The sequence below is a fragment of the Saccopteryx leptura genome, chromosome 1 (assembly GCF_036850995.1).
Source record: "Saccopteryx leptura isolate mSacLep1 chromosome 1, mSacLep1_pri_phased_curated, whole genome shotgun sequence".
Classification (NCBI taxonomy): domain Eukaryota; kingdom Metazoa; phylum Chordata; class Mammalia; order Chiroptera; family Emballonuridae; genus Saccopteryx; species Saccopteryx leptura.
This window is the reverse complement of record NC_089503.1, coordinates 242376734-242402234: the sequence shown is the minus strand read 5'-3', so window position 1 is coordinate 242402234 and position 25501 is coordinate 242376734. Positions and strand designations below refer to the sequence as shown.

At 41.6% G+C, this 25501-nt stretch overlaps 2 protein-coding genes across 7 annotated transcripts in view; one reads left to right on the top strand and one right to left on the bottom strand.

The window, feature by feature from the left end:
• NUGGC (nuclear GTPase, germinal center associated) overlaps positions 1–18658 on the bottom strand; it is a 58220-nt gene extending 39562 nt beyond the window's left edge. The window contains exons 1-6 of one of the 6 annotated variants that reach the window (XM_066360955.1): positions 18641–18658; positions 8962–9050; positions 5796–5900; positions 4808–4916; positions 3548–3770; positions 2826–3107 (exon numbers count right to left, since the gene is read on the bottom strand). In XM_066360955.1, coding sequence (XP_066217052.1) covers positions 2826–3107; positions 3548–3770; positions 4808–4916; positions 5796–5900; positions 8962–9004 — 762 coding nt within the window. In that variant the 5' untranslated portion in view covers positions 9005–9050; positions 18641–18658. Of the gene's footprint in view, positions 1–2825; positions 3108–3547; positions 3771–4807; positions 4917–5795; positions 5901–8961; positions 9051–16345; positions 16767–18037; positions 18064–18640 lie in introns of those variants that run through there. The other 5 variants (XM_066360954.1, XM_066360953.1, XM_066360958.1 and 2 more) reach the window with 5 other exon arrangements.
• A 4396-nt stretch (positions 18659–23054) lies between these two features.
• Positions 23055–25501, top strand: part of ELP3 (elongator acetyltransferase complex subunit 3) — a 98270-nt gene continuing 95823 nt past the window's right edge. Inside the window, exons 1-2 of the mRNA XM_066388501.1 lie at positions 23055–23210; positions 24744–24843. Coding sequence (XP_066244598.1) covers positions 23192–23210; positions 24744–24843 — 119 coding nt within the window. The 5' untranslated portion in view covers positions 23055–23191. The remainder of the gene's footprint in view (positions 23211–24743; positions 24844–25501) is intronic.

Below are 25501 nucleotides of genomic sequence, written 5' to 3'. Positions count from 1 at the left end.
CAACTGAGAAGGAACTCAAAAGAATAATCCCCTTCAGGATTGCAACAAAAAAAATAAAATACTTAGGAATAAACATAACAAAGAATGTAAAGGACTTATATAATGAAAACTATAAACCATTGTTAAGGGAAATCGAAAAAGATATAATGAGATGGAAGAATATACCTTGTTCTTGGCTAGGAAGAATAAATATAATCAAGATGGCTATATTACCCAAAGCAATATACAAATTTAATGCAATTCCCATCAAACTTCCAATGACGTTTTTTAAAGAAATAGAGCAAAAAATCATCAGATTTATATGGAACTATAAAAAACCCCGAATAGCCAAAGCAATCCTAAAGAAAAAGAATGAAGCTGGGGGCATTACAATACCTGACTTCAAACTATATTATAGGGCCACGACAATCAAAACAGCATGGCATTGGCAGAAAAATAGACACTCAGACCAATGGAACAGAATAGAAAGTCCAGAAATAAAACCACATATATATAGTCAAATAATTTTTGATAAAGGGGCCAACAACACACAATGGAGAAAAGAAAGCCTCTTCAATAAATGGTGCTGGGAAGACTGGAAAGCCACATGCAAAAGAATGAAACTGGACTACAGTCTCTCCCCCTGTACAAAAATTAACTCAAAATGGATCAAAGATCTAAACATAAGACCTGAAACAATTAAGTACATAGAAGAAGACATAGGTACTCAACTCATGGACCTGGGTTTTAAAGAGCATTTTATGAATTTGACTCCACAGGCAAGAGAAGTGAAGGCAAAAATTAATGAATGGGACTACATCAGACTAAGAAGTTTTTGCTCAGCAAGAGAAACTGATAACAAAATAAACAGAAAGCCAACTAAATGGGAAATGATATTTTCAAACAACAGCTCAGATAAGGGCCTAATATCCAAAATATACAAAGAACTCATAAAACTCAACGACAAACAAACAATCCAATAAAAAAATGGGAAGAGGATATGAATAGACACTTCTCCCAGGAAGAAATACAAATGGCCAACAGATATATGAAAAAATGCTCATCTTCTTTAGCTATTAGAGAAATGCAAATCAAAACGGCAATGAGATACCACCTCACACCTGTTCGATTAGCTGTCATTAGCAAGACAGGTAATAGCAAATGTTGGAGAGGCTGTGGAGAAAAAAGAACCCTCATACACTGTTGGTGGGAATGTAAAGTAGTACAACCATTATGGAAGAAAGTATGGTGGTTCCTCAAAAAACTGAAAATAGAACTACCTTATGACCCAGCAATCCCTCTACTGGGTATATATCCCAAAAACTCAGAAACATTGATACGTAAAGACACATGCAGCCCCATGTTTATTGCAGCATTGTTCACAGTGGCCAGGACATGGAAACAACCAAAAAGCCCGTCAATAGATGACTGGATAAAGAAGATGTGGCACATATACACTATGGAATACTACTCAGCCATAAGAAATGATGACATCGGAACATTTACAGCAAAATGGTGGGATCTTGATAACATGATACGAAGCGAAATAAGTAAATCAGAAAAAACCAGGAACTGTATTATTCCATACGTAGGTGGGACATAATAGTGAAACTAAAAGACATTGATAAGAGTGTGGTGGTTACGGGGGGGAGGGGGGAATGGAAGAGGGAAAGGGGGTGGGGAGGGGCACAAAGAAAACAAGATAGAAGGTGACAGAGGACAATCTGACTTTGGGTGGAGGGTATGCAACATAATTGAACGACAAGATAACCTGGACTTGTTATCTTTGAATATATGTATCCTGATTTATTGATGTCACCCCATTAAAAAAATAAAATTATTTAAAAAAAAACAAAAAAAAACTTAGGAGATAACTGAACACTAAATTTTAATACAGTGTAGGTAATTATTCTTATTTTTATTTTAAAAAGTCAGATGTTTAAATAGGACAATATTTTAAAGATGAATTTTAAGATGCAAGAAAAACTACATTTTTAAGTGTATAACATGAATAAATTGAATATTTGTTTCACAAATATTTTAGTATAATTTAAAATTGAATTTTAATTTAATAAATTAATATTGATTACAGGTATAATACAATCTATTAATTGTATATCTAATGTCCATCTTGTCCTTCATGCTAAAAGAATCCTGATTGTTTGTTTGTGAGGGTAGAGGATTGAGATTAGTTTTAGCCAATCATGACAAGTCTGCTTCTTGCTTTGTCTAGATAGACTCCCTTTCAGCTAGGAAAGGCCAAGTGAATCAGCTCTGAACAAAGGAATCTTCACAGAAATGTGTTGGGGGTGTTCTGGGAAAGCTTATACTTGCCAATGAAAGGGAGATGTGGTTGGTGTCACCTTTTTATTCATTTCTTCCTTCCTTCCTTGAAGCTAGCTGTGAAGTCTAGCACTTCAGTAGCAATCATGACTACCAGGCAACAAGTAAGATGAGGGTCAAAGGAACCAGAGAGACATTTATTTTGACATTGTTGAGCTGCTGAACCAATCCACAAAGCCAGCTGCCTCCAGACCTCTTATGTGAGAAGTCTTCTATTTGTTTAAGCCATTACCTTGGGTTTGTTTTTTTTAATCATTTGCTGCCAAAGTATCCTTAAGTAATCCTCAAGTAAGTGTAAATAACCCTTCCTTTGCACATTCAGACATTAAAAATTCCCATTTGACAGCCATAAATAATGAAAAATAATTTAGTCATGGATACTTCTGATTTGGGTATCAACTTTTTTCCAATATAAAACACCATATCTTGAGCAAGCCCCCTAAGTGGATTCAATTGCTATACTTAAGATTCATTATAAATACAGAAAAAATATTTGAAGCTACCTCATCTGCCTTGAGGGTGATGATTCTAGAGGTGGGAATCTTTCCTTTGGGCTTTGCCCTTAGTAACTCCTCATAGTTCTTCCTTTCCGCCCCACTGCCATAAAGCATTTGTAGCTTGCAGATGGCTTCCTCCGCGGCTTCATCCCTGTCCCACACATCTGCCTCTTCTCTGCTCAGCTCCTCTGTCCTGTGCAGGAGTTTTGTCAAGTTCTTCAGCTCCTCCTTCCACTCCTGCCAAGGCATAGGCGGGCCCAGCCCCTTAGGACACAGGTACCAAAAACACTGGCAAAGAAAGGAGGTCATTGTCCCTGAGGAGGGCAGGGGGACTGCATATTCCAGAAATCTAAAACCTTCTCATCCAGCAAGGGAGTGTCTAACTCAACCCTCTTGTTTCGTTGATAAGGAAACAGGGACCCAAGGAGGGAAATGACTTCCCCGCAAAGTCTCATAATGAACAATGTCAGGAGCCAGGCTAGAACACCCATCTCCCTCTATTGAACCTTCCCATTCTGTATTATATGTGTTCTTTTCATCCAACCAAAGGCATGAGCTATCTGTACAAGGAATATAATGTTCATCTCTAAGAGAGAGGGAGAAGGAAAGAAAGAAAAGGAAGGAAGGAAGGGAGGGAGGATGGAAGGGAAGGACGAAGAAAGGGAAGAAAACTGGAAGGGAAGGAGGAAGGCTGGAAGAGAAGAAGGAGGAAGAAAGGAAACTCTTACCTGGTCGGAGAGAAGGTGGATTTTGGCCTCATACTGCTCACAGCAGCCCGAGCTCACTTGTACAATACATGACGTACATATACTCTCTCCAGACACTGGGAGAAACATCGCTTGCTGGATGATGGCATTGATCAGGGAGCTCTTCCCAGCCCCAGTGCTTCCAAATAATCCGATGTAGATCGGGTCCACCGATGGTTTTTCAATTAAAGTAAGAAGCCTGTTTCTAGATCAATTTTAAAATGCACATGGCCGTGGACATCAAAGCATCATGGGAAGAACATTAGAATAGAAGAACACAAAGGAGCTGAGTTCTAATCCTGAGCAAGTCACGATGTCTTTCTGAGTCTCTGCTCTCCATTTAGTCACAGAGGAATATTAATCCCTGTTTATTACATGGAGTTGTCATAGGGATCAAAGAAAATTATGCAGAAATACTTGGTAATTTGGCCCTGGCCAGATAGCTAAGTTGGTTACAGTATTGTCCCCAATATGTCAAGGTTGAGAGTTTGATCCCCAGTCAGAGCACATACAAGAATCAACCGATGAATTCACAAATAAGTAGAACAATAAAATGCTATTTATCTCTCTCTCCCTCCGCCTTTTCCTCTCATTCTAAAATTAATCAATACAATTTTTTTTAATACTTGGTAATTCTACTAAAAAATAATGATAATTCTACATAACCTCTACAATGTTTATATAGATGTGAAGCATCCTTGTTTGTGTTCTATGAAAATTACATAGCCTTGACCCTAGAAAGGTTTTCACAGAGGTAAAGTATTATTAGGAGCAACACAGAGTCTCACTGAGCAGAGAGGCAGCCTTGGTAGCACTCAAGTCCCTCAACTCAGCTCAGCACAGCAGTTGAGGGCACAGGCTCAGAGCCACGCAGCCTGGGTTAGATTCCGGCACCTCTGACTGACTCAACCAAAGTGTGACTTTGGTCCATGTTTTTGCCTCTCTGAGCTTCCATTTCAGTAAAATGGGATGATAATAATAGCTTCTCCTTTATAAGGGTATTGGGACAGTTAACTAAAATCTGATATACGTAAAGTCTCTATCAGATTAACCAACAAAAGTGACATCCCAACAAACAGGAACTATCAGTAATATAAACAATGGCCTATCGCTATGGAAAGGTTCAGCTTTCTTGCTTAGTTGCGAATTGAAAATTTCCTTTTGTTGTTGGAGAAAAGCACCTACAATCATCTAAGGAAAGACATCGAAGAACGATTGGATGGTCGTTGATGTTAGACTCACATGAGATACTTGACTCCATTGGGAATGCTGTCATCCAGGAAGACAGACTGAATAAGTTTCTGGTAAGTGTTGCTCAAAACCCTCCTGGTCCGCGACTCCAGTTTCTCATCTGGAATCAACAGAGATGTATTACCTGGCATGGACCCAGCAGGGGTCAGGCACTAGGTCTCCACAGGAGGAGTCTGCTCAATATTATAGAGAGAGGGAGGGGAAAGAAAGAAATGAAATGAAACCAGGAAACAAGACAGCAAGTTATCTGGTCTTAGAGCTAACAGCTCGCAGGAGAGAGCAATCGTTGGTTCTGACAGCCCCTCAAGGAGCCCACCTACTCAGAAACTCCTTGTAACAGAAGTCAGCATAGGCTTTGCCATGGGCTTTGGCCCTTCTAGATTCTTCTCTCCTTGGTCATAATAAGAAAAAGAAAAATGTAACCTGAAACTAATATAACATTGTATATCAACTATACTTTAAAAGAAGAAAAAGGGGGCCCTGGCTGGGTAGTTCAGCTGGTTAGAACATCATCCAGAGATGCCAAGATTAAGGGATCGACCCCTGTTCAGGCCACATACAAGAAACAATCAATGAATGCATAAATAAGTTGAACAACAAATCAATGTTTCTCGCTCTCCCTTTGTCTCTCTCCAAAACCAATAAAAATATATTATTTTTTAAAAAGGATAAAAAAGCAAGAATATTACATAAATACCCAGTAAAACACCAAACCATCCATTTCATTCTTTGTTTTAATGAGGATGAGGATATTTGAACAATGACTCTTTTTTCCAGAGACCCCTAGAGATAAACTGTCAAATTACATCTCTGCAGAGACTATGAGGCCTGCTTTTCTGGGTCCAGATCCTTTAAAGATGTTTCATTCTGCTCCTGAGTTTAACCTCCTCTTCCTTTGAGTATTTGACCACATTTGGAAAAGAATAGAGCCATGATAAAACAAAACAAAAAGACTCTATAATAGTTTCATAACACTCACATTCCTTAAGAGCACTTTGTTCTATGGAGGGAAATGCTCGGAACCGCTGGTCCCTATCTGATCGTCTTCTTTTTTTCATTGGTTCTTTAAATAAGTCATCATCAACTGGAGAAAAACAGAGGTTATATAAAATTACAGGTTTTGGGCCATGTTTTATTTGCCTGACTTCCATCAATACACAAACCCAGCGTCTCAGAAGCCCCTGCCAGCTCCACATGCCTGAAGTTCATTTCAGAAGCAGGCACTGGTGGGCCATTCCAGTCCCGTCCCCACTTCCCAGGACTTGGCATCGAGTTCCAAAATTCAGGGTCCAACATATCTTCTCAGAAGAGATGTTGAAGTGAAATGAAAAGTTCCTGTTTGGAAATATTGAGAAGCCAAAAATGGCTTGATATTCTTCACCAAGTGCCAACAGCAGAGAGAGAAGCCTAAGACAGGGCTACATATGGAGTGAAGAAAGGCCTCTGGGTGGTCTTTTCAAACTGGGAAAGAAATTGATTGGGTGCAGAAAACAGGGGAAAGAATGGGCCACGTGACCAGGGTAAATCATTTCTCCTTGACCCTCAGTTTCTTCATCTGCAAAATGGGAGGGCTGACAAAAGATACATGCAATACAAGTGTTGGAGGGTGCTTTACTACTGGGTGCCCTTCAGAGATTAAGTCTGGGAAACTTTTCCCCCTTCCTCGCTGAAAGTCATTCACAGCTGCTTCCTTGTGTAGACAAGAAGAGAAATCACCAAGAAACAGATCTTTTTAGATCCGTGGAGATGTTTTTCACTGTAGTTGTTTCCCTTGGTTATGAAGTAAATGGCTAGTAGGGTCTATACTCCTGGGGGAAAGGTATAAGCAAAATATCATGTTTTGAATTGTTTTTAGCAAACACCTCCCAGAAGTTAAAAAAGGGGCAACAGGTGGGTCTTTGGGGTCAGGGTTGTTGGAAATTGTCCTGACCCAGCACTCCTGGGGCTGGCTTGGGCTTTAGGAAGTGGCTGTGAGGTGAACAAGAAGAGCTGACTCCCTGAGAATCATCACACTCTTCAGGACACAAGGCTCCCAACCTGACATGATGTTGGAGAGCATCTTTCCCGAAGAACCACAGAGAAGGAACTTGGGGCCCAGGATGGCAGCCCAAGCACAAAGCCCAGCCTCCCCCACTGGCTGTCGATGCAGGTCTCCCAGCGAGCTCAGGCACCCTTCCCCTCTGTTCAGCCTTGTGTCTCCCAGCACAAGTTCTGCCCTGAGCTGGAGCCAGCTCACACCCCAAGAGCAGGGGTAGTCAGCCTTTTTATACCTACCGCCCACTTCTGTATCTCTGTTAGTAGTAAAATTTTCTAACCACCCACCAGTTCCACAGTAATGGAAGTAACTTTACTTTATAAAATTTATAAAGCAGAGTTACAGCAAGTTAAAGCATATAATAATAATTACTTACCAAGTACTTTAGGTCAGATTTTCGCTAAGTTTGGCAAAATAAATCTTTATGAAACAACTTACTATAATTAAATATCTTTTTATTTACACTTTGGTTGCTCCGCTACCGCCCACCATGAAAGCTGGAACGCCCCTAGTGGGCGGTAGGGACCAGGTTGACTACCACTGCCCCAGAGAGTACTACAGTGCAGAGGAACAGTGTTTGCCAAAGCCCGAGTCTCTGCCAGCTCATGCTTGTGCAGTGGCAGGGAGTTGAAAGAGCTTGTACTTCAGACCCTTCTACCTCAGACATTCTAACTTCATGACTGAGCTCCACTCAAAGAATTCATCCTGGCTCCATTTCAGGACTGCATTCGGACTAACTACCAAGTGTTGCTGGCTCCTGGCAGGAGCTGGAATACAAAGAGGCAGAGAAGAGATGTCACTCAGGCCCGCAGGCCAGCTGCGGTGTTACAAAAGGTGTCTCAGGATCCCAGCATGTTTCTACAACCTGTCTGTGAAAAGAAACTAAATGGATGTTGGGCCTTCACCTAGACTTCGTAAACTCAGGAACTCTTTTGTGTAAACAATCTTGGCACAACACCTTAGCCACTTATATAAAACAAGGGGCCGATCTATGTCCTGGCCATTCTTTCAACTTTATAAGCACTGGCAATTAATCTGATAAAACATTGGAAGCTTATTTCTCAGCTAAAGCAAAGGTTAAGAAGTCAGATAAAACAGCAGGGTTTTAAACTTTTTCTTGAATTTCTGAAATGAAAAACCACCTGGCAAGGGGAAAGTATTCCACCATGTAAGGGAAGTATTTTTATATGAAATTGTAACTGAAACGAAGTGGCCTGAGCTGGCACATTTCTTATTATTCCCTGTAATTGTCAAGCACTCCTTGGCCTTTTTCAGCGTTTCCCACTGACTGATCCAGGCTCGAGCAGCAGGGGTGGGCGGGGGCGGTCCAAAGAAGGAAACCTTAGTCGGCTGCTGCTGTTGCTTCTTGCTGCCACAAGGTGTCACTTTTGAAAACTGAGCCCAAATAGCCTGACACCAGGATCAGTCATTGCCCTGACTCTTCCAAGCAAAACAACTCCACTCCCTCAATGCCCCCAAAGTACAGTTCTTTTGGTTGGTGTGCCCAGCCGCGCCTCAGATGCTAGCCGCTAACCCACTGACCCAGAAACTCAGCTTCCCTTGCTCCTGAGCCTGTTTCACTCTCAAAACACAGAAGATGTAATTAACACATGTCACGTTTTCTGCAAACGAAGGGAGGCGGGTACTTCCTTGCATCTTCGTGGGGAAGGCTCCTTCCTTGGCTCCAAGGGCCCTGCACCCGGACTTACAAGGAGGGGGCTACCATCACCGACTCTAATGTGATTCACCCCACATCTCTCCTTCTAAGGAAAGCACCTGAAATGATTTCAGGGGCCTTACTTTGCCCATCCTAAGAGAAGCTACCCTCAGAAAATCCAAGATGTTTTCCTGGGCCCTTCTTTTAAAGGGGAGGGAAGCCTAAACTTAATTGCTGGTCAGACAGTCCACTACATTATGAACAAGCTAATTTAGTTGTTGGTGAAATAAGTTATCTTCATTCACTCGTAAAAGGTAGCATGAGAAAGCAGCTTCTGAATAAACAGCAAGTAACAGTGACTAGAGTTAAACACACTCTCAGCCCATTTGCCCTTTACTATACAATGGGAAATAGTTCTATTTATCTCATCAGGGGATACTGTAGGGATGTTACCTGGTTGTGGCTCCTGACCCACAAAATCCTCCATTTCTGCCATTTCTTGTTATGTAAACACCTGGTTTTATCCACTTGGGAGAACCAGCCTAAAAAATACATACAAAGTGGGGGGAGGGGATCAGAACAGCAGAAATTGTAAATACAAAAAGCAAAAAACCCAAAACAAACATGTAAATCTGCTTATGCTTTGTTTCCCCAACTAGATTCCAAAGCCCAAAGGGCAATTTCTGCTCTAACTTATCTTTGAATTCTTCACAATGCCTAGTATACCACAAATGAATTTAAATATGTCAAAAATTCATGCTTGACCATTGGTTTTCAATACTAGTCGTATCTATAGAACTTTAAACTGATACAACCTTTCTATTCATCTTTAAGACAACTCATTCTGAAACGAGAATGATCTCTAGTGACCAGAACTGTGAAAGTGAAGTTATGCAGCTTTGCTGCTTTGGGTGCCATCAGCGTTCCAATCAGGTAGAATCAGGTAAGCCCTGAATGCTTGTGCCAGTGCAATTTAGTCCCAGCAGGTCTCAGCAGGAATGTGAGAGATGGATGGAACTTTGGACATTCCTAGGGTTCCCAGGAGTTGTGTTAGGCACTCCAGAGTGAGGAAGGACAAGTGTAATAACTAGGTTCTCTGGCTCTCCTCCCCAGCCCTCCCCCAATCCAATGAGGAAGGCGCCCCTACTCAGGTCCCTGTGCAGGACCATAGCATGTGCATCTGCGGGGGAGGGGGGGGACATCAATGAGGAGAAATGTCAGATTCAACCTGTCTCCAGTTCACCAACAGACAAGGTCATGGAGGGAGACCTGGACCCATAGAGGCTCAGAACAGGGGGCGCTGCACAGACCAGGTGGGGATATGCTATCCTGGACCTTCTCTGTCATCGTTCCCCGCCCCACACGCGCACACAGGAGAACCAGAGGAACAAAAGTCAGTAGCACTGCAAGTGCTTACTCCCCGTGTCTGCTGTTGCTATTTAGGTCACTCAGCTGTGTACTTCAAAGCAGAGAGTCACCAGCCCTTCTGAAATATGCAGAATGTTACCTGATCTGTCAACCCTCATCAGACCCATAGGCCATTAGTTAGGGAGACTGTGCCTTATTTACATATTAAACCCAAATAAAAATCACAACCCATTATTTGAAGCAGCTTCTTGCTGTTAGTTTGACTGGTGGATAGTAACTAACCAAATGGTTTCTGTACTTGATGGGTGTTGTTGAATGTGATGTGATGTGAATTCCTACTATGTACAAGGACATGAGCCTTAGGCCCTTATCTCCCCATTCTTTATCTTGCAGCCCCCACTCAGACCACCCCAAATCTTTTACAGTTCTCCAAGACAGGGTATCCTATTGAAGTTCCAGACAATTTAGCACATGCTGTTCCTTCTGTGTGGGGTACCCTTCTCTCTTCTTCTTGGAGAATTCCTGCTCCTTGTTCAAGATTGTGTTTTGGCATTTCCTCTGTGAAACTGTGTCCTGATTCCCAGCCACTCCCCTGTTGTGTCACCACGGTTCCAAGCACACCTCTGTTATAATGCCTACTATGCTTCATTTAGGTCTCTTCTTCCTTATTGAGCCATGAGCTAGTCAAGGTCCTGACTGCATTTGTTTCAGTGTTGCATTTCTATCAATGAAGTGCAATGACTGACAAATACTGACCGAATGAATGAAATTATGGAAAGCTTTTGATGAGAATCTTCACCAAAGGATGTTTAAAAACCAAATCGGCTCTGGCTGGTTTGGTCAGTGGATAGAGCATCCCAGGTTTGAACCCCGGTCAGGGCGCACAGGAGAAACAGCCATCTGCTTCTCCACCCCTCCCTCTCCCCCTTCTCTCTCTCTTTTCCTCTTGCAGCCAGTGGCTCAGCTGGTCTGAGCGTTGGGCCTGGGCACTGAGGATAGCTCAGTTGATTTGAGCATGGGCATCAAATGGGGATTGCTGGGTAGATCCCGGTCAGTGTGCATGCAAGAGTCTATCTCCCCTCTTCTCACTTTAAACAAAAAATTATTTTTTTAATATGATTAGAGTCCTGGCCTAAAGTAAAGCAGAGTAGAAACAAACAGGCAGGTATGCAAATGCAGCAGCATCAATAGTAAGGACTGCTCCACAGCAACTAGGGATGTTTACCTCGAAGGAAGGAAGACACAGGCAAAGGCAAAAGGTGTAGAAAGGATCCATAGGGGTTTTCAAATACATACTCTTAATGCTGCATTTGAAAGAGGGACAATGCATGCTTTGTGTGGTCCCAAGAGGGGAGTCACTGGATCTACCAGGTAGAAGGTACAGAAAGCATATGTTGGCTTAACATTCTCTCGTAGTAAGAGTTGTCAAAAATAGAATGATCTTCCTTAGGAAGTGATTAATTTTCTACTCCTGGGGGTATGTGAAACTATACTGCTATAAGCACTTAATGGTGGCACTGGACTAGATGAATTTTAAGGCTACCTCAAGCCTTAAAGGATTCTATGTCCTTAATTGAAATATTCCCCAGTTAAGATGGTAGTGAAAGCACCTATGAAGTCATTCCAGTTCAGGAGAGACATAAGAAATTCCTGGTTGGAAATGCTAAGTCACATTGAAACCTAGGTGCATTCGGAGAGAAAAGGGTAGATGAGCTATAACATGCACAGGAATATGGTAATACCTATCAGTAACTTTCAATACAGAACTAGAAATTATCTCTAGGACAGAGATCTGTTGTTTTTTGAAGACAGCAGCTCAATGAGCCATAGTCACACAAAACGTTAAGATCATATCACAGTGGGTGCAGGAAACAAAACAAAATACCTAGTCCTACTGGTGGAAAATCCACTGTACACCTCCAGGACAACTGGTGATCTGACAGTCAGATTCCAGGAAGAAATTGAGGAGTTGAATGAGGCCCAAAAGAATGAACAAGTGGGTGCTCCCACCATTCAAACACTGAGATTAAGGAAGGCCCTTCTATCTGACAGGGAAGTGGATTTTGAGTAGAAGCGCATGTGGTCACCAAATTCTGGAATATGGGCAGTAGTTTGGGCTTCCTTCAGAATCACAGGAACTTCATTTCATCTGACTTTATTTATCAAATCAACAGTACACAATGGTCAGCACGGGCTGTTAGCATGTAACTAGCTGAGGGTGGATTGGGTTTAGCTACAGGCAGCGGAGACACCAGACCACGGGCCCCCCACTGTAGCAGTATCTACGGTAGCAGGACATGAATAATTTGTGACCCCTAACTGAAATTTGAGGAAATGGGAAATTATTTGAGTTATGGTTGTGGTGTATTGGGCTTTATATTCCTTTTGCCAATGTTCAAAAACTGGCAGGAAGGAACCATTTGACTGGCAAGCTAAGACACTGGAAAATGGAAAGGAATCACATACAAAAGGGTGAGGAGGGAGAGTAAAGTGCTAAGCCCTTAAAAAGAAAAACCTATAAACAAATATGTCAATTAATAAGACAGGGGTAGCTGGTATAGACACTCAGTACATAGCCATTGGGTTGAATTAAATGATACAGTAGGAAGGGTATCAAGCTGGAAATTGGTGTGAAAGATTCCAGTTCTGGCTTTGCCACCAATCACAGGAGCTGTAGGACTCCAGACCAAGCATTTTATTATGCTAGACCTTGGTTTTCCCATCTATAAACAGAAGATGAAAATAGTCCTTAGCATGCAAATGTTCTCCAATTTAGTTGGGTTCCTAAAGGACTGAAGTTCTTATTTTAACATGTCACCTATTGTAGCAACCAAGACTGTACCAAAGATTAGGGCTCCTGTGTAATCAAAACTAGCATGACAGAAATTACCAAATTTACGTTCATTTTGCTTTAAGGAGTAAATAACCCTTAGGTGTATAGTCCTTCTTCAAATTATGTTGAACTCCACTTTCCCCCAACAAGAGGCAGTTAATGATGGTGCAATGGTGTGAAATTTTGGTTTCTGAGGAGAAGCAATTGTAAACAGCCCATATTTATTGCTCATATAGGCACGGTTTTCATTTGTGGTTTATTTCACTTGTATTTCAACTATGTGGTTAGCACTGCAGTTTTGCTTTTAGTACTTATTTAAATTTGTGTGTGCTGAGCCTAAGAATAGCACCTTTTAAATGAGACTGTCTGCCTATTTAGCTAGATATGGGTAGGTTGCACAGAACCAGCTTCCTGTTCAATAATTATGACTTTTGACAGTTCTTGCTTCTTCCACTCTCTCTTTTGTTTGTTTGCTTATTATCTTTTTTCTTAAAATAACATACCAGAGGTGACACATGTGCAATAGTTATTCATATACTAGAACAGCTTCATATAGTGGAATTAAATAAAGAACACTCTGGTGCCCCTTGTTGCATAGATATGGACGTTGAGGCCCAGAGAGGGGAAGGAAGTTGTCCAAGATCACATGGTGACTCCAAGTTCAGTGTTCTCCTCATTCCACCCAGCATCCTCTAATCAGAACTGTTTAAACTAAGCCTCGGGAGCTTGGGTAGGACAATGGAGGGAACAGTGCCTACCAATGAGGGGCTCCTTCAAATACATGACAAAGGCTTTAAGAGGGGACATAGCAACGTCATAGAATTGTACTTAGAAACTCAAACTGAAGCCACTGCCTGAAAATTCTTCAGTGCCTTCATAAGGAAAACAAGCCAGTGTGTGTGTGTGTGTGTGTGTGTGTGTGTGTGTGTGTGTGTGTGAGAGAGAGAGAGAGAGAGAGAGAGAGAAAGAGAGAGAGAGAGAGAGAGAGAGAGAGGCAGAGAGGGAGAGAGATTGAGAGAGAGAAAGGGAGGGGAGGAAAGGGAGTGGGGAGAGACATGAACATTACACTTTCACTGCTTTCGCTGTGTCTGATGCGGATTTGAACGTGTTTATTAAGAATCACCAACGTCCTGTTCTCTACCTCTAGCTCTTCTCCTTAGTCAGAATCTCATCTCACCCTCCCCTGCCCCACATCGTTAGCTCCTCTCAACATTATTCTTGTTTTCCTTTCATTTCTACCCGACCCCCACCCCAAGGTAGCACTAATAGGAAAAAAAAATTAAAATGCTTAAGTTTAGCTAAGTTCTTCAAGGGGCATTTTGATCAACTTTGGTTTATTTCCTACTTTTAATTTATGTGCTAGGTACATAGTAAGAACTGAATCAATATTTGTTGAATGATTGAAGTGTATCTTTTAGATATGTCTTAGATGATAAGATTAATAATGCACAAATTATATTCATTCAACAAATATTTGTTGAGTGTCTACTGTGTACCAGGCACTGCTCTAGGTGCTGGAAATATGTCAGGGAACAAAACAGGCAAATTGCACACACAGGACTTACATTCTGGATAGTGAATAGGGAAGTGAAAACTATTCATAATTTGGAGTCAGAATACTTGGACTTGGGATTCTGCTCCAATACTTCAATGTAACACTAAACAAACTCTCTAACCTCTCAGAGCCTCAGTTTATCCTCATATAGAATGTAAATATAAAAATTCCTATATCCAGAGTTCATTGTAAGGATTAAATATGATTTTTCATACAAAGTTGCTCTATAAACACTTAAGCACCTGCACAAATGTTATTTGTTTTTAGAATATTTAGTGAAGACAATTAACCTAGAAATCAGTACTAGTATTTACTTGGGCCAAGTCTATTTAATGTGGAAAAACAGATGTGATCTTAACTGATAGACTGACTTCCATTCTTGTCCCCATTGACCAGTCACCTTGAGGGTTCCATCCTATCTTCCTTCAAGAGTCTTTGGGGGCCCTGGCCAGGTAGCTCAGTTGGTTAGAGTGTCGTCGCAATACTCCAAGGTTGCAGGTTCCGGTCAGGGCACATACAAGAACCAACCAATGAATGCATAAGTAAGTGGAATGACAAATTGATGTTTCTCACTCTCTCAAATCAATCAATTCTTTTTTAAAAAACAAGGAGTCTTTGGTAAAGTCTAATCCCTTCCAACAGAAAGGGGACTTAAGCATGAAATAAGGAGAGGGAGGAGATTATTAAAATATGGAATGTGGATGACATTGAGGATTTATTTTCTTTTTTTAAGGTTTAAGTGGCATTGGTGTTGGCAACATTTCCTGACCACCTTATTGGACATTGCATTGCTTTTCCAAACTAGGTATGCCCCAAATGGGGCAATTTAAACACATTAGCTTAGAAGCAAAACCAAAACAAGGGCCTCCAACCCCCCAAGGAAAAGAGAGTTACATTTTCAGCATTAACACATCAGCTGAAGTGTGCAACTTTACAAGCACAGCTGCCAGAAGTAGCTACAGTAGAAGAGGCTCTGGGGTGACATGATGTTCTCCATCCTTCCCCCTAGATGAATAGGTAAGTAAAACAAGCAGATATTTTCATAACGTACTTCATTAGAATTTGAATCCTCTAATAGTGCTCCCCCATGCTTGCCAGAGTTAATGAGGCATAAGATGACATTAACACTACCCCCACGATACCTGAAATATATGTTGTTTTTTGGAGAGGAAGGATTAGTGACTTTGCCTAAGACCTTACCGTTAAGTAAAATTCAAACTAAACCCTGATCCTCCAGATCTCTAGTTCATTGGCCTTCACACAACCTTAATTTCACTTCAACAAACAGTAAAGTAGAATTCCATTTCCCTCAAGAAATTAAGAAAATCAGGAAAGGGAGAAAAAACAAATCTCCCATCTAACCCTCCTCTCCTTAAGTATGGGCTTTGCGTAGCATAGTGACCTGCTCCCAAAGAGTACAGTATGAAAGGGAGGGTAAAGAGTGACTTGATAGTGGAAGTGGAGAAACCTACAAACGCTGCTTCAGCCAGGTGAGCAAGGTCAGTATCCGCAGTCATAAGGTATGTCCATGGTATGTCCCTTCAATGTGATGTGATGAGAATGACACTTTAATTCGACCTCCCCTAAACCCATGACTCTAGTCAAACCAGGAAAACAAACAAACAAACACACACAAAAAAAACCCCAGACAGATCTCAATAGAGGTGAATCCTACAGAATAGCTGACCCGTAGTCCTCAAACCTGACCAGCACTCTTCAAAACTGTCAAGGTCATCAAAAACGAAGGAAGCCTGGGAAAGAGTCACAGCCCAGAGGAGCCTCAAGAGATGTGACAACTAAATATACGATACCCTGGTTGGGATTCTAGAACATAAAAAGGACACTAGGTAAAAACTATAAAAATCCAAATTCAAGTACAGCTTTTAGTTAATAATAATGTTATACATATTGGTTCATTAATTGTAACAAATACTTCACGTAAGATAACAAAGGAAATTGGGTGTGGGTTATACGAGGACTTTTTGTACCGTCTTCTCAATTTTTCTTTAAATCTAAACTCTATTTAAAAAAAATATTCAACCATATGTTACAGCATAAATTACATAAAGTAAACAGCTTACCAGATGTCACTTTTTCTGCTTGGGCTCCAGGAGTTCACAGTGGAGATGGTGCTGGTTTCCTGGCCTTAGTGTAGACATGTGGAACCAGCTGGGGTAGACAGCCCTCTGTGGCCACAGTCACAAAGTCACGTTCCCACAAGCAGAAGTGAAACTGATTTGCCATCAGAGGCAAATTTATGAACAATTTCCTCCCTCAGAAATTGATTTATGCTATTTCCCCCTTTTATTTAAATTAAACTGTATGTGAATTAGGCATCTTTACATTCTTCTCTGCCCTATTCCTTTTAAATAGACTGCAACATCCACCTGACAGCATCCTTTCTTTGAGGGTGAAGGCTATCTAGATGGATCTGACTTACTTGAGCATATAGGAAGAATGCCCCAGTTTCAAAAGAGACAAAGCACTGGATTGTACACCCAGAAATGCAAGATAGCCAGGAGATAAGGATGATAGGAGGTAGTAAAGATAAACTGATTCTTGATACAAAGTCTTGAAATGCACCAAACACCCAACAACATTGGATTGTTTGATTGCAGGAATCACTCACACATTTTAAATAACTCTTTCTGGAATTAAAACTTTACATTTATATTTAAAACAAAACAAAACCAGCCCTGGCTGGAGGCTCAGTGGCTAGATAGTTGGCCTGGTGTATGGACCTCTCAGGTTTGACTCCCAGGCAGGACACACAGGAGAAGTGACCATCTGCTTCTCCCCCACTTTCCCCTTCCCTTTATCTTCCTCTTCCCCTCCTGCAGTCAGTGGCTCAATTGGTTCCAGCATGGCCCTGGGTGCTAAGGATAGTCCAGTTGGTCTGAGCACATCAGCCTCAGGAGTTAAAAATAGGTCAGTACTTGAGGATTGGCCTCAGATGGGGTTGCTGGGTGGATCCTGGGCAGGGCACAGGCAGGAGTCTGGCTCACTATCTCCCCTCCTCTCACTTAAAACAAACAAACAAATAAATGAACAAAACAAAATATTTGTAAGATCTGTCCACAGAGAAGAAAGTAGAACCTACTCCACTTTGCTGGGTCTGACCACTCAAATGTGCACATTACATACAAAGGAAAGGTTGTTTTTTCTAAACTTCAACTTTAGGTAATATATGATCTTCAAAGGCAGGCTCAGTCATTACTAGGATGATCTTCAGTGACTGTAGGTATGTTTTTAGTCCAAAGGGAGAATTTAGAAGACAAAGAGGTCAAAAAGAATTAAAGATAATACTTAGACTGTGGTCTTTGAGCTTTTGGCAAGACGGTGTGGTGTGACTCTTGCATAAGAAAACCATGGGAAAACCAACATATAGTTCAAAACAAGGATAAGTCAACATGAATACCATCTTCTCATCTCTGTTGGATCTTCTTATCTCTGGGCAAACATCACACCTCGGAATTATATTCGTGTCACATGTGCTTAGCTCTCCCTCTACTGGCTGTTTCTTGCTTCAACCGTTATCAGAGGTACCTAATAACTAAAAGTAATTTTGATCATTTTTAAAGCTTCCTGGGTTCTTTTTGATATTCTTTGATACCTGTCTTTAGACACCTGAATGCTAATCTGTTACAAGCTTGGGGAACCTACAGGGCTGAATTTTCATTGCACTCAGTGGAAACAGTGAAGTAACTGCAAGAGAACACCCACAAGCCCCACCGTCACAGCCAACCCCAACCATGATCAGAATCTGCACTCACATGCTCTGCCTTCCAGTCTGTTAATAGATTAACTATCTACACACCTGCCCATCAGAAGCTCATTCCTTCTCGTGTGCATCAGATTTCATCCCCTCTCTCCAACTGCAGGACTAGGCAGACTACTTTCCCCTCTTCTCTTAATTCATCAAAGTTTAAAACAAAGAGCGAATTTGAGTCTCAAATTCCTCTCCTCTCAATCTATCATAAACCTACTCCAGTCAAGTCTTCACTTCTATTATTTCAGGAAACCATTTTTTTTTAAAGATTTTATTTATTCATTATAGAGAGAGGGGAGAGAGAGAGAGAGAGAGAGAGAGAGAGAGAGAGAGAAGGGGGGAGGAGCAGAAAGCATCAACTCCCATATGTGCCTTGACCAGGCTAGCCCAGGGTTTTGAACCGGCAACCTCAGAGTTTCCAGGTTGACACTTTATCCACTGCACCACCACAGGTCAGGCAGGAAACCATTTTTAACTTCCCAATGATCCTTGTCAGTTTTCAATCCTCATTTTGACCCATCAAGAGCATTTGACCCAGTGGGTCCCTCCCTCCTCCTTTAGACAGTTTCTTCATTTGGTAACCACACTCTTCCGGCTTTCTTCCCACCTCCGTGCAGCACCTCCTCAGCCTCCTTGGCAGGTTACTTCTCAATCTGGTAAGAATAAGTTGCCCCAAAGCTTAGTCTTTGGTCTCTTCTCTTTCTTTTCCACTTCCACCATTTTGTAGCCTTAAAGTCACCTCTATACCTCTGATTCTCAGCTGGTATCTCTGGCCCCAACTTTTTTTTATGTTTTACTGCTCATTAGGCATTCCAAACACATGCCCAAACACACTGACCCTCATCACCCCCTTAAAAGCACATTCCACTACAGTCTTCTTTTTTTTTTTCCTTTGTTTTTGTTTCATTTCTTTTATTTCACTACAGTCTTCTTTATTTCAGCTAACAGCAATGACATGGTTCCAGTCCCTTGGTCCAAAAGTTTCAGTGTCATCCTTGATGTTAATGTTTGTCTTTCTCTCATATCCCACATCTCACTTGTCAGGAAGCCTTTGTTGAAATCTTCAAAACATACTCAGAATCGGAACACTTCTCACCCTCTTCACAGCTTACTACACTGACTCAAATTGTAATCATCTCTGGCCTCATTCAGTGATTCCCAAATTTTGCTGCACATTGGAATCGCCCAAGGAGCTTTACAAGCACTGATGGTTGGTTTCCACCCTTGATATTTTGATTTAGTTGGTACAGAGTGTGACCTGGGCACTGGGATGTGTCACAACTCTCCAGGTGATTCTAATAGGCATCAAAGTTTGGGAATCACCTGCATTGGTATGATAATAGCCATCTAACTGACCTCCCAGGACCTACCCTTTCTTGCCCTTAGAGTCTACTCTCAACACAACAAATAGATACTTTAAATCATACCATATCTGCTAAATACTCTCCAATCACTTCTCCATGTCACTTGAGTAAAAGCCAAAGGCTTTATAATGGCTTACAAGGTCTCACATGAGCTGGACTTTCCCCAGCCCCCCCCCCCCACTTCTCTGACCTTTGCTGAATGAACTTAGAAAGTCTGGAGGCTTTGCTAAAAACAAATGATAGAGATTTATTCAAGGGTCTTAGAGTATGCAAACTAGAAACACAGCTAGACAAAACCCCAGAAGTGTTCCAAAGAAGAAAGAAAAGCTAAAAGTTCTTATAGCAAAAAGGACATTCTTGAGAATTATTGGTCCTGTAATCTTAGGCCAGGATTGGTCCAGGCCAGTGATCCCTCAGATGTCAGGTAGTCAAGATGATGCATGCCAGCTGGAAAATGGGCACCAGAGGTCTGGTCACATCTGTTTAACTAGATAATGGATGTCAGGTGGATGTATTCTTCACGAATATACATGAATACTACTTCAGTGGAGTAATCAGATGGCCTGGATACATGAGTCCTTCAGGGGGTAATTAAAGGGTTACCAGGAGGTCAGGACGTCTATCTAAGCATTGATGCAGGGCCAAAAAGTTCAAAAAAGTTTAAGTTCCCAGGCTAGTTAGAACAAGAGTGGTCTTTCCTTACGCTGCAACCTTCATAATGTTAATAATTTTAGTAACTAGATTAAATTGACTCCATTTTATTTTATTTTTATTTTATAAAAGTTTATTCATAAATATACAACATGCTCCAAGACAACACTGCATTCTAGGTATAGGCAGCAAGAGATGTTATGACAGGGAATCCAGATGTTCAAACAGGAATGGAATTAAGGCTCACCATTGCCCCAGGCAGAAGGAACAGCCCACTTTTTGACAGATTTCTTAATTCTGTCTGTGGCCAGGAGTCTTCCCTCAAGTTCTTCACTTTTAGCTCTTCAAGTTTCTCCTCTCTTCTTTTTCTTGTGTTTCGATGTTTATTTTTCTCGTCCACCTCCTTGGCCTGCCTTTTGGGCTGCTTCAGGGACTTCTTGCCACTTTCACAGCAAGAGAGGGCACCTGCTGTCCCTTCCTAAAGTGACTCCATTTTATATATTCCCTATCTGCACTTGTCCTCACTTCTATTATACTCTCCCTCACTCACTGCTCCATAGACACTGGCCTTTTTACTTTCCTGAACACACCAGAAGTTCTCTTACAGAGGGACTTGTGTGCAAAATGTTCCTTCTACCTGAAATACTCTTCCTCTGGATAGCTGCATAGCAAGTATTAGTTCAAATATCAATAAGGCCTACTCTACCCTTATTTAAAATTTACAACCATACTACCCACCTCCCTCGTTCTTGTGTGAGGTAAAAGAGTGATGAGATAGATGATGTTATATAAAACAAAATTCAACCAAGTAAATTTGATCTAATTGGCTTTATTAAGCAATTCATGAATCCAGCAGCATCCTACCTAGCAATTAGAAGGGCTCTACAAGGAATTATACAAAATAGGTTTTATAAGAATGATAGAGTAAAGGGGCTGTTAACAAAAGAAAAGAAAATATTATCTTTAGACCAGGAATTTTGAGGGGAAGGGAACTGAAGACATGTTCCAAACTGAAGGGGATAAGTCAAGGATTTTAAAAGCAAATGTTGAAAGGGGTTAATGCTCAAAGAGATGAGTTGCTAAGAGAAACAAGGCAACAAACATACATTAGTCATTTACTGATTGGTGGGGGCAACTGGACATTTCAATGGTGAGCTGACTTAGTGGTCAGCAAGTAGGGCTGTGATACAAGAACAGTGGGTAGCACATGATTAGGCATTTATTAACATCCTAGTTCCAGTTCAGGCCTGTAGAACAAAAGCTTTTGGGTTACTTATCAACAGAAATCAAACAGCATACATAGAGAGACTGTTGGTTCTGCAGGCAGTTTCTAAGTCCAAGGAGCAGAGTCATGCTCTGTATGCAGCCTCAGAGTACAAACTGTGGAAATACAAATGTTGGGCCACAAATTATGATATTCAAGTTTTTGTAAATCCTCATCTGGAAGAGTAGGGAAAGCAGATTTGGAGTAAAAATAGAGTTCTGTTTTAAACATGTTAAGTGTGAGATGCACATTAGACACCAAGATCTAGCAAGATGTCAAATAGGGAGGAAGCTAGGACTAGACTATAAAAAATGAGAGTAGGTGGTATTTAAAGTTATGGTAGTCTGGGGATCACCTTGGGAGAAACAAGGCTAAGAAGTGAACCCTGTGGTACACCAATATTTTGAGGTGAGGCAGGACAGTCCACCAAAGACTGAGAAAAGTAATTAAAAGGTTGTGGAGGTGTCCTATCATGAAAAGCTTTTCAAGGAAGCTCACTATGTCAGTTGGTACAAATATTGATCGACTTACAACCTATGCAACTTACGACCATTCGACTTTACAACCACAATTACTAGCCACGACTGCTCTGCGTCTGGCAGCGCAAGCGTTGCCCAGCTGGGTGTACAACAGTGCGGACCAGCTTCCGGCAGCACTACCATCTCCGTGTGCACCATTTCAACTGTTATCCCAGACTCGGTACAGCAATTTGTGTTTTGTGTCTTGCATATTTTTCATCAAACCCCTCCCAAGATGTTTACCAAGAGGAAATTGTCTTTGCAAATATTAAACCAGTTGTACTGGTAATGCAGTGTTTTACTTAAACCTGACAAATGTAAAAATAAGAAACAAAATTGTGTAGAGATGATACAAATGGCATAAAATGAACAAGAAAAATTATGATATATAACAATAATAAAAGAAAATTATGATAAAATATGACTTAAAGATTTTTATAGCGTCATTTCACAGAACTGTACATATAGGCTACTCAACTTATAACCAAATTGTGTTACGACCGGTCTGTCGAAACCAATCATGGTCGTAAGTCAAGCACTAATTGTACTAAGATGACAGTAAGAGCAGGTAAGTACTACTGAATTTGTCCCGATAGAGAGTCACAGATCTTCACCAGAAAAGTTTCAGGGCTGTGGTGGTTCAAGACTTCCAGTTAAAATTCTGGTGGGAAGGAACTGGAAACAGCTGTTTCCTATCTTTATGTTAATAGGAGGGGTTCTTAAATTCTAGTTCATGAATAAAGGAGACCATGGATGAGTTTTAGGAAAACAATCTCAAGTTCTACCTCTAAACTCTATAAAACCTGCATGCGTGAGCTTTTCTGGAGAGACCTCCATAGCTTTCATGGCTATCAATGACACATGCCTTTCGTGTGAAGCCAAGGTGACCATCTGGCGTCCAAACCAGCACCTCAAATTGACTCCTGTATGGGTCTCTTCCCGGCTCTGAATTTAGTTTTCATCAGACGAGCTGGCTCGTCTTCATGCCATCTCCCACTCATGTTCCTGCCCAACTTCCTAGATCTTATTTAGAGATCACCCACATCCATTTAGGGTTCCTGTGCAGCCTCTATATATTGTATAAGCTTTGCCCACCCACTGTACTAACCAAGACCCTGATTGAGTGTGCTAGCAGGCGGACTGAAGCTCCCCCAACCACCCGCCCCGCCTCCTCCGGCTGCGCGAGACGCTACTAGTAGGCGGGGCGGGCCTTTGCGCCCGCCAGCGTCTGGGAACAGCTTTACGATATATTGACGTCCATTTTACGACAAGCGGGGTTGCTTTGTGGCTCTCAACTTTCCCCCGAGGTCCGAGTTGGTCGCCACATTGTTTATAGTGGCTGCAGCTTCGACGGCTGAGAAATGAGGCAGAAGCGGAAAGGTGCGCAAGGGAGGGAGGGGAAGAGAGGGTGTGGGGCTGGCGGGAACGGCGCGAACACCTGGGCGGTCGGATGCTGAACCCAGTTCTTCCCACCGGAGCCCGCTGCCTGATCCAGAAGCTCCGCCTGGAGTCAGCCTTTCAGTCGGCTCCAGCCGCCTGCCTTGGCGTTTTACCTGTAGAGCTTTTTAGATCTTTCTCCAAGTACTCTCGTTCTATTTGTCAGACAGTTGGTGTCTTTTGCATAAATGGCAGGAAAAGCTTTATTCTACAAGGTATGCTCTCCAAGTGATCGGTCGATTCAGCTCGTTCTCGGACTCTTTATTAAGGTTTTGTTTGAGGACACATTGCACCTGGACTTTTTTCTCGTTTTGTTTTGAGCTTTTTTTTTTTTCAAGTCGTAAGTTAAAAACAACCCCGAATTGGGTTCTGTGGGACAGTTATGCCCATTTCTTTTAACCTCCCGAGTTAACATAGAGCAATTCTATCTTTAGCTTCCCAATTTGACGGAGTAAAATTTCAAGTATTTTCTCACAGCTTTTAGGCTTTGTACACTAGTTTTAACAGCTCAACTCACAGTAACGATGCCTATAGTAATAACTGCGCCTTTTACTGAGCCTCTGCTAAGTATTTTGAAATCGACATCGGCTTCGTTTTTTAGATCAAGTTGAGATTCAGAGTTAAATGACTTTCGCCGCCCAAAATTATTTTGGTTGATCAGGCTGTCTTTATAAACCCAGAAAACATATTTTAAAAATTTCTTTTTAATCACTATGCTTCTTGACATCAACTGCATTTCCCCCCCCCCCCTTTTTTGACAGAGAGAGAGAGGGACAGATAGGAAGAGAGATGAGAATCAGTTCTTCGTTGAGGCTCATGAGTTGTTATTTGTTTTTCTCATTTGTGCCTTGACGGGGGGGGGGGGGGGGGCGCTACAGCGGAGCGCGTGACCCCTTGCTCAAGCCAGCAATCTGGGGGTTCGAACCTGGGTCCTCCGCCCCTCATTCTGATGCTCTATCCACTGTGCCACTGCTTGGTCAGGTTGTAGTTTATCTTTTTTTTAAATTATTTTTATTTTATTTTTTGTATGTTTTGTATTTTTCTGAAGTTGGAAACGGGGAGGCAGTCAGACAGACTCCCGCATGCCCGACCAGGATCCACGCGGCACGCCCACCAGGGGGCGATGCTCTGCCCATCTGGGGCGTTGCTCTGTTGCGACCAGAACCATTCTAGCACCTGAGGCAGAGGCCACAGAGCCATCCTCAGCATCCGGGCCATCTTTGCTCCAATGGAGCCTTGGCTGCTGGAGGGGAAGAGAGAGACAGAGAGGAAGGAGGGGGGAGGGGTGGAGAAGCAGATGGGCGCTTCTCCTGTGTGCCCTGGCCGGGAATCGAACCCAGGACTCCTGAACGCCAGGCCGACGCTCTACCGCTGAGCCAACCGGCCAGGACCAGAATGATTTTTGAGGGAAAACTGCTAATAAAATTTTTAATGGTTAAAATGATTTTTTTATATTGTTAAATATTACTTTTCCAGGAGATCTCAGCCCTGCTGAGCTAATGATGCTGACCATAGGAGATGTTATTAAACAACTAATTGAAGCCCACGAACAGGGGAAAGATGTCGACCTAAATAAGTAAGTGGATCTGTAAAAAAGAAGGCAGTCTTTTTTTTTTTTTTTTGATGAGAGAGAGAGAAACAGAAACATCAATCTGTTTCTGTATGTGCCCTGCGCAGGGATTGAACCAGCAACCTCTGCGTATTGAGATGATACTTGAACAAACTGAGCTTTGCAGCGACCAGGGCGTCTTATTCTTAAGTAGTAGATCTCTCATGATATCAAATTCTACGTGTTTTCTATCTCTTGTTTTATTTCTTTCTTGAGAATTTAGCTTTCTGCTCTGCTACTCATTTATAACAAAGTATCCTCATAGCCTAGAAATACTAATAGCTTCTAACATTTATTAGGCACTTACTGTTGTATATCCTAGTCAGTGTTAGTAGCACATTGTATGTATTATTTCAGTTGATCCTTTCAAAAACTGTGTGAGATAGATACTTATTTCCTACCTGATCACATTCTGTTTCTTGGAGTATAGTTACTGTACAAGTGCTTGCTTTATAATTGTTAAAGTATGCTTATATGTTTTATGTTGTTTTTATGTGTACATTATTTTATATTAGAAAAAGTTTTTAAATACTTTTATGTAATTCTCCTTTGCTTTTTTGCTTGTTTGATCTAAGACAGTTTGCAACCACCCTCATCCCCATAGATAGTTGGCAGTGCCTGGAGA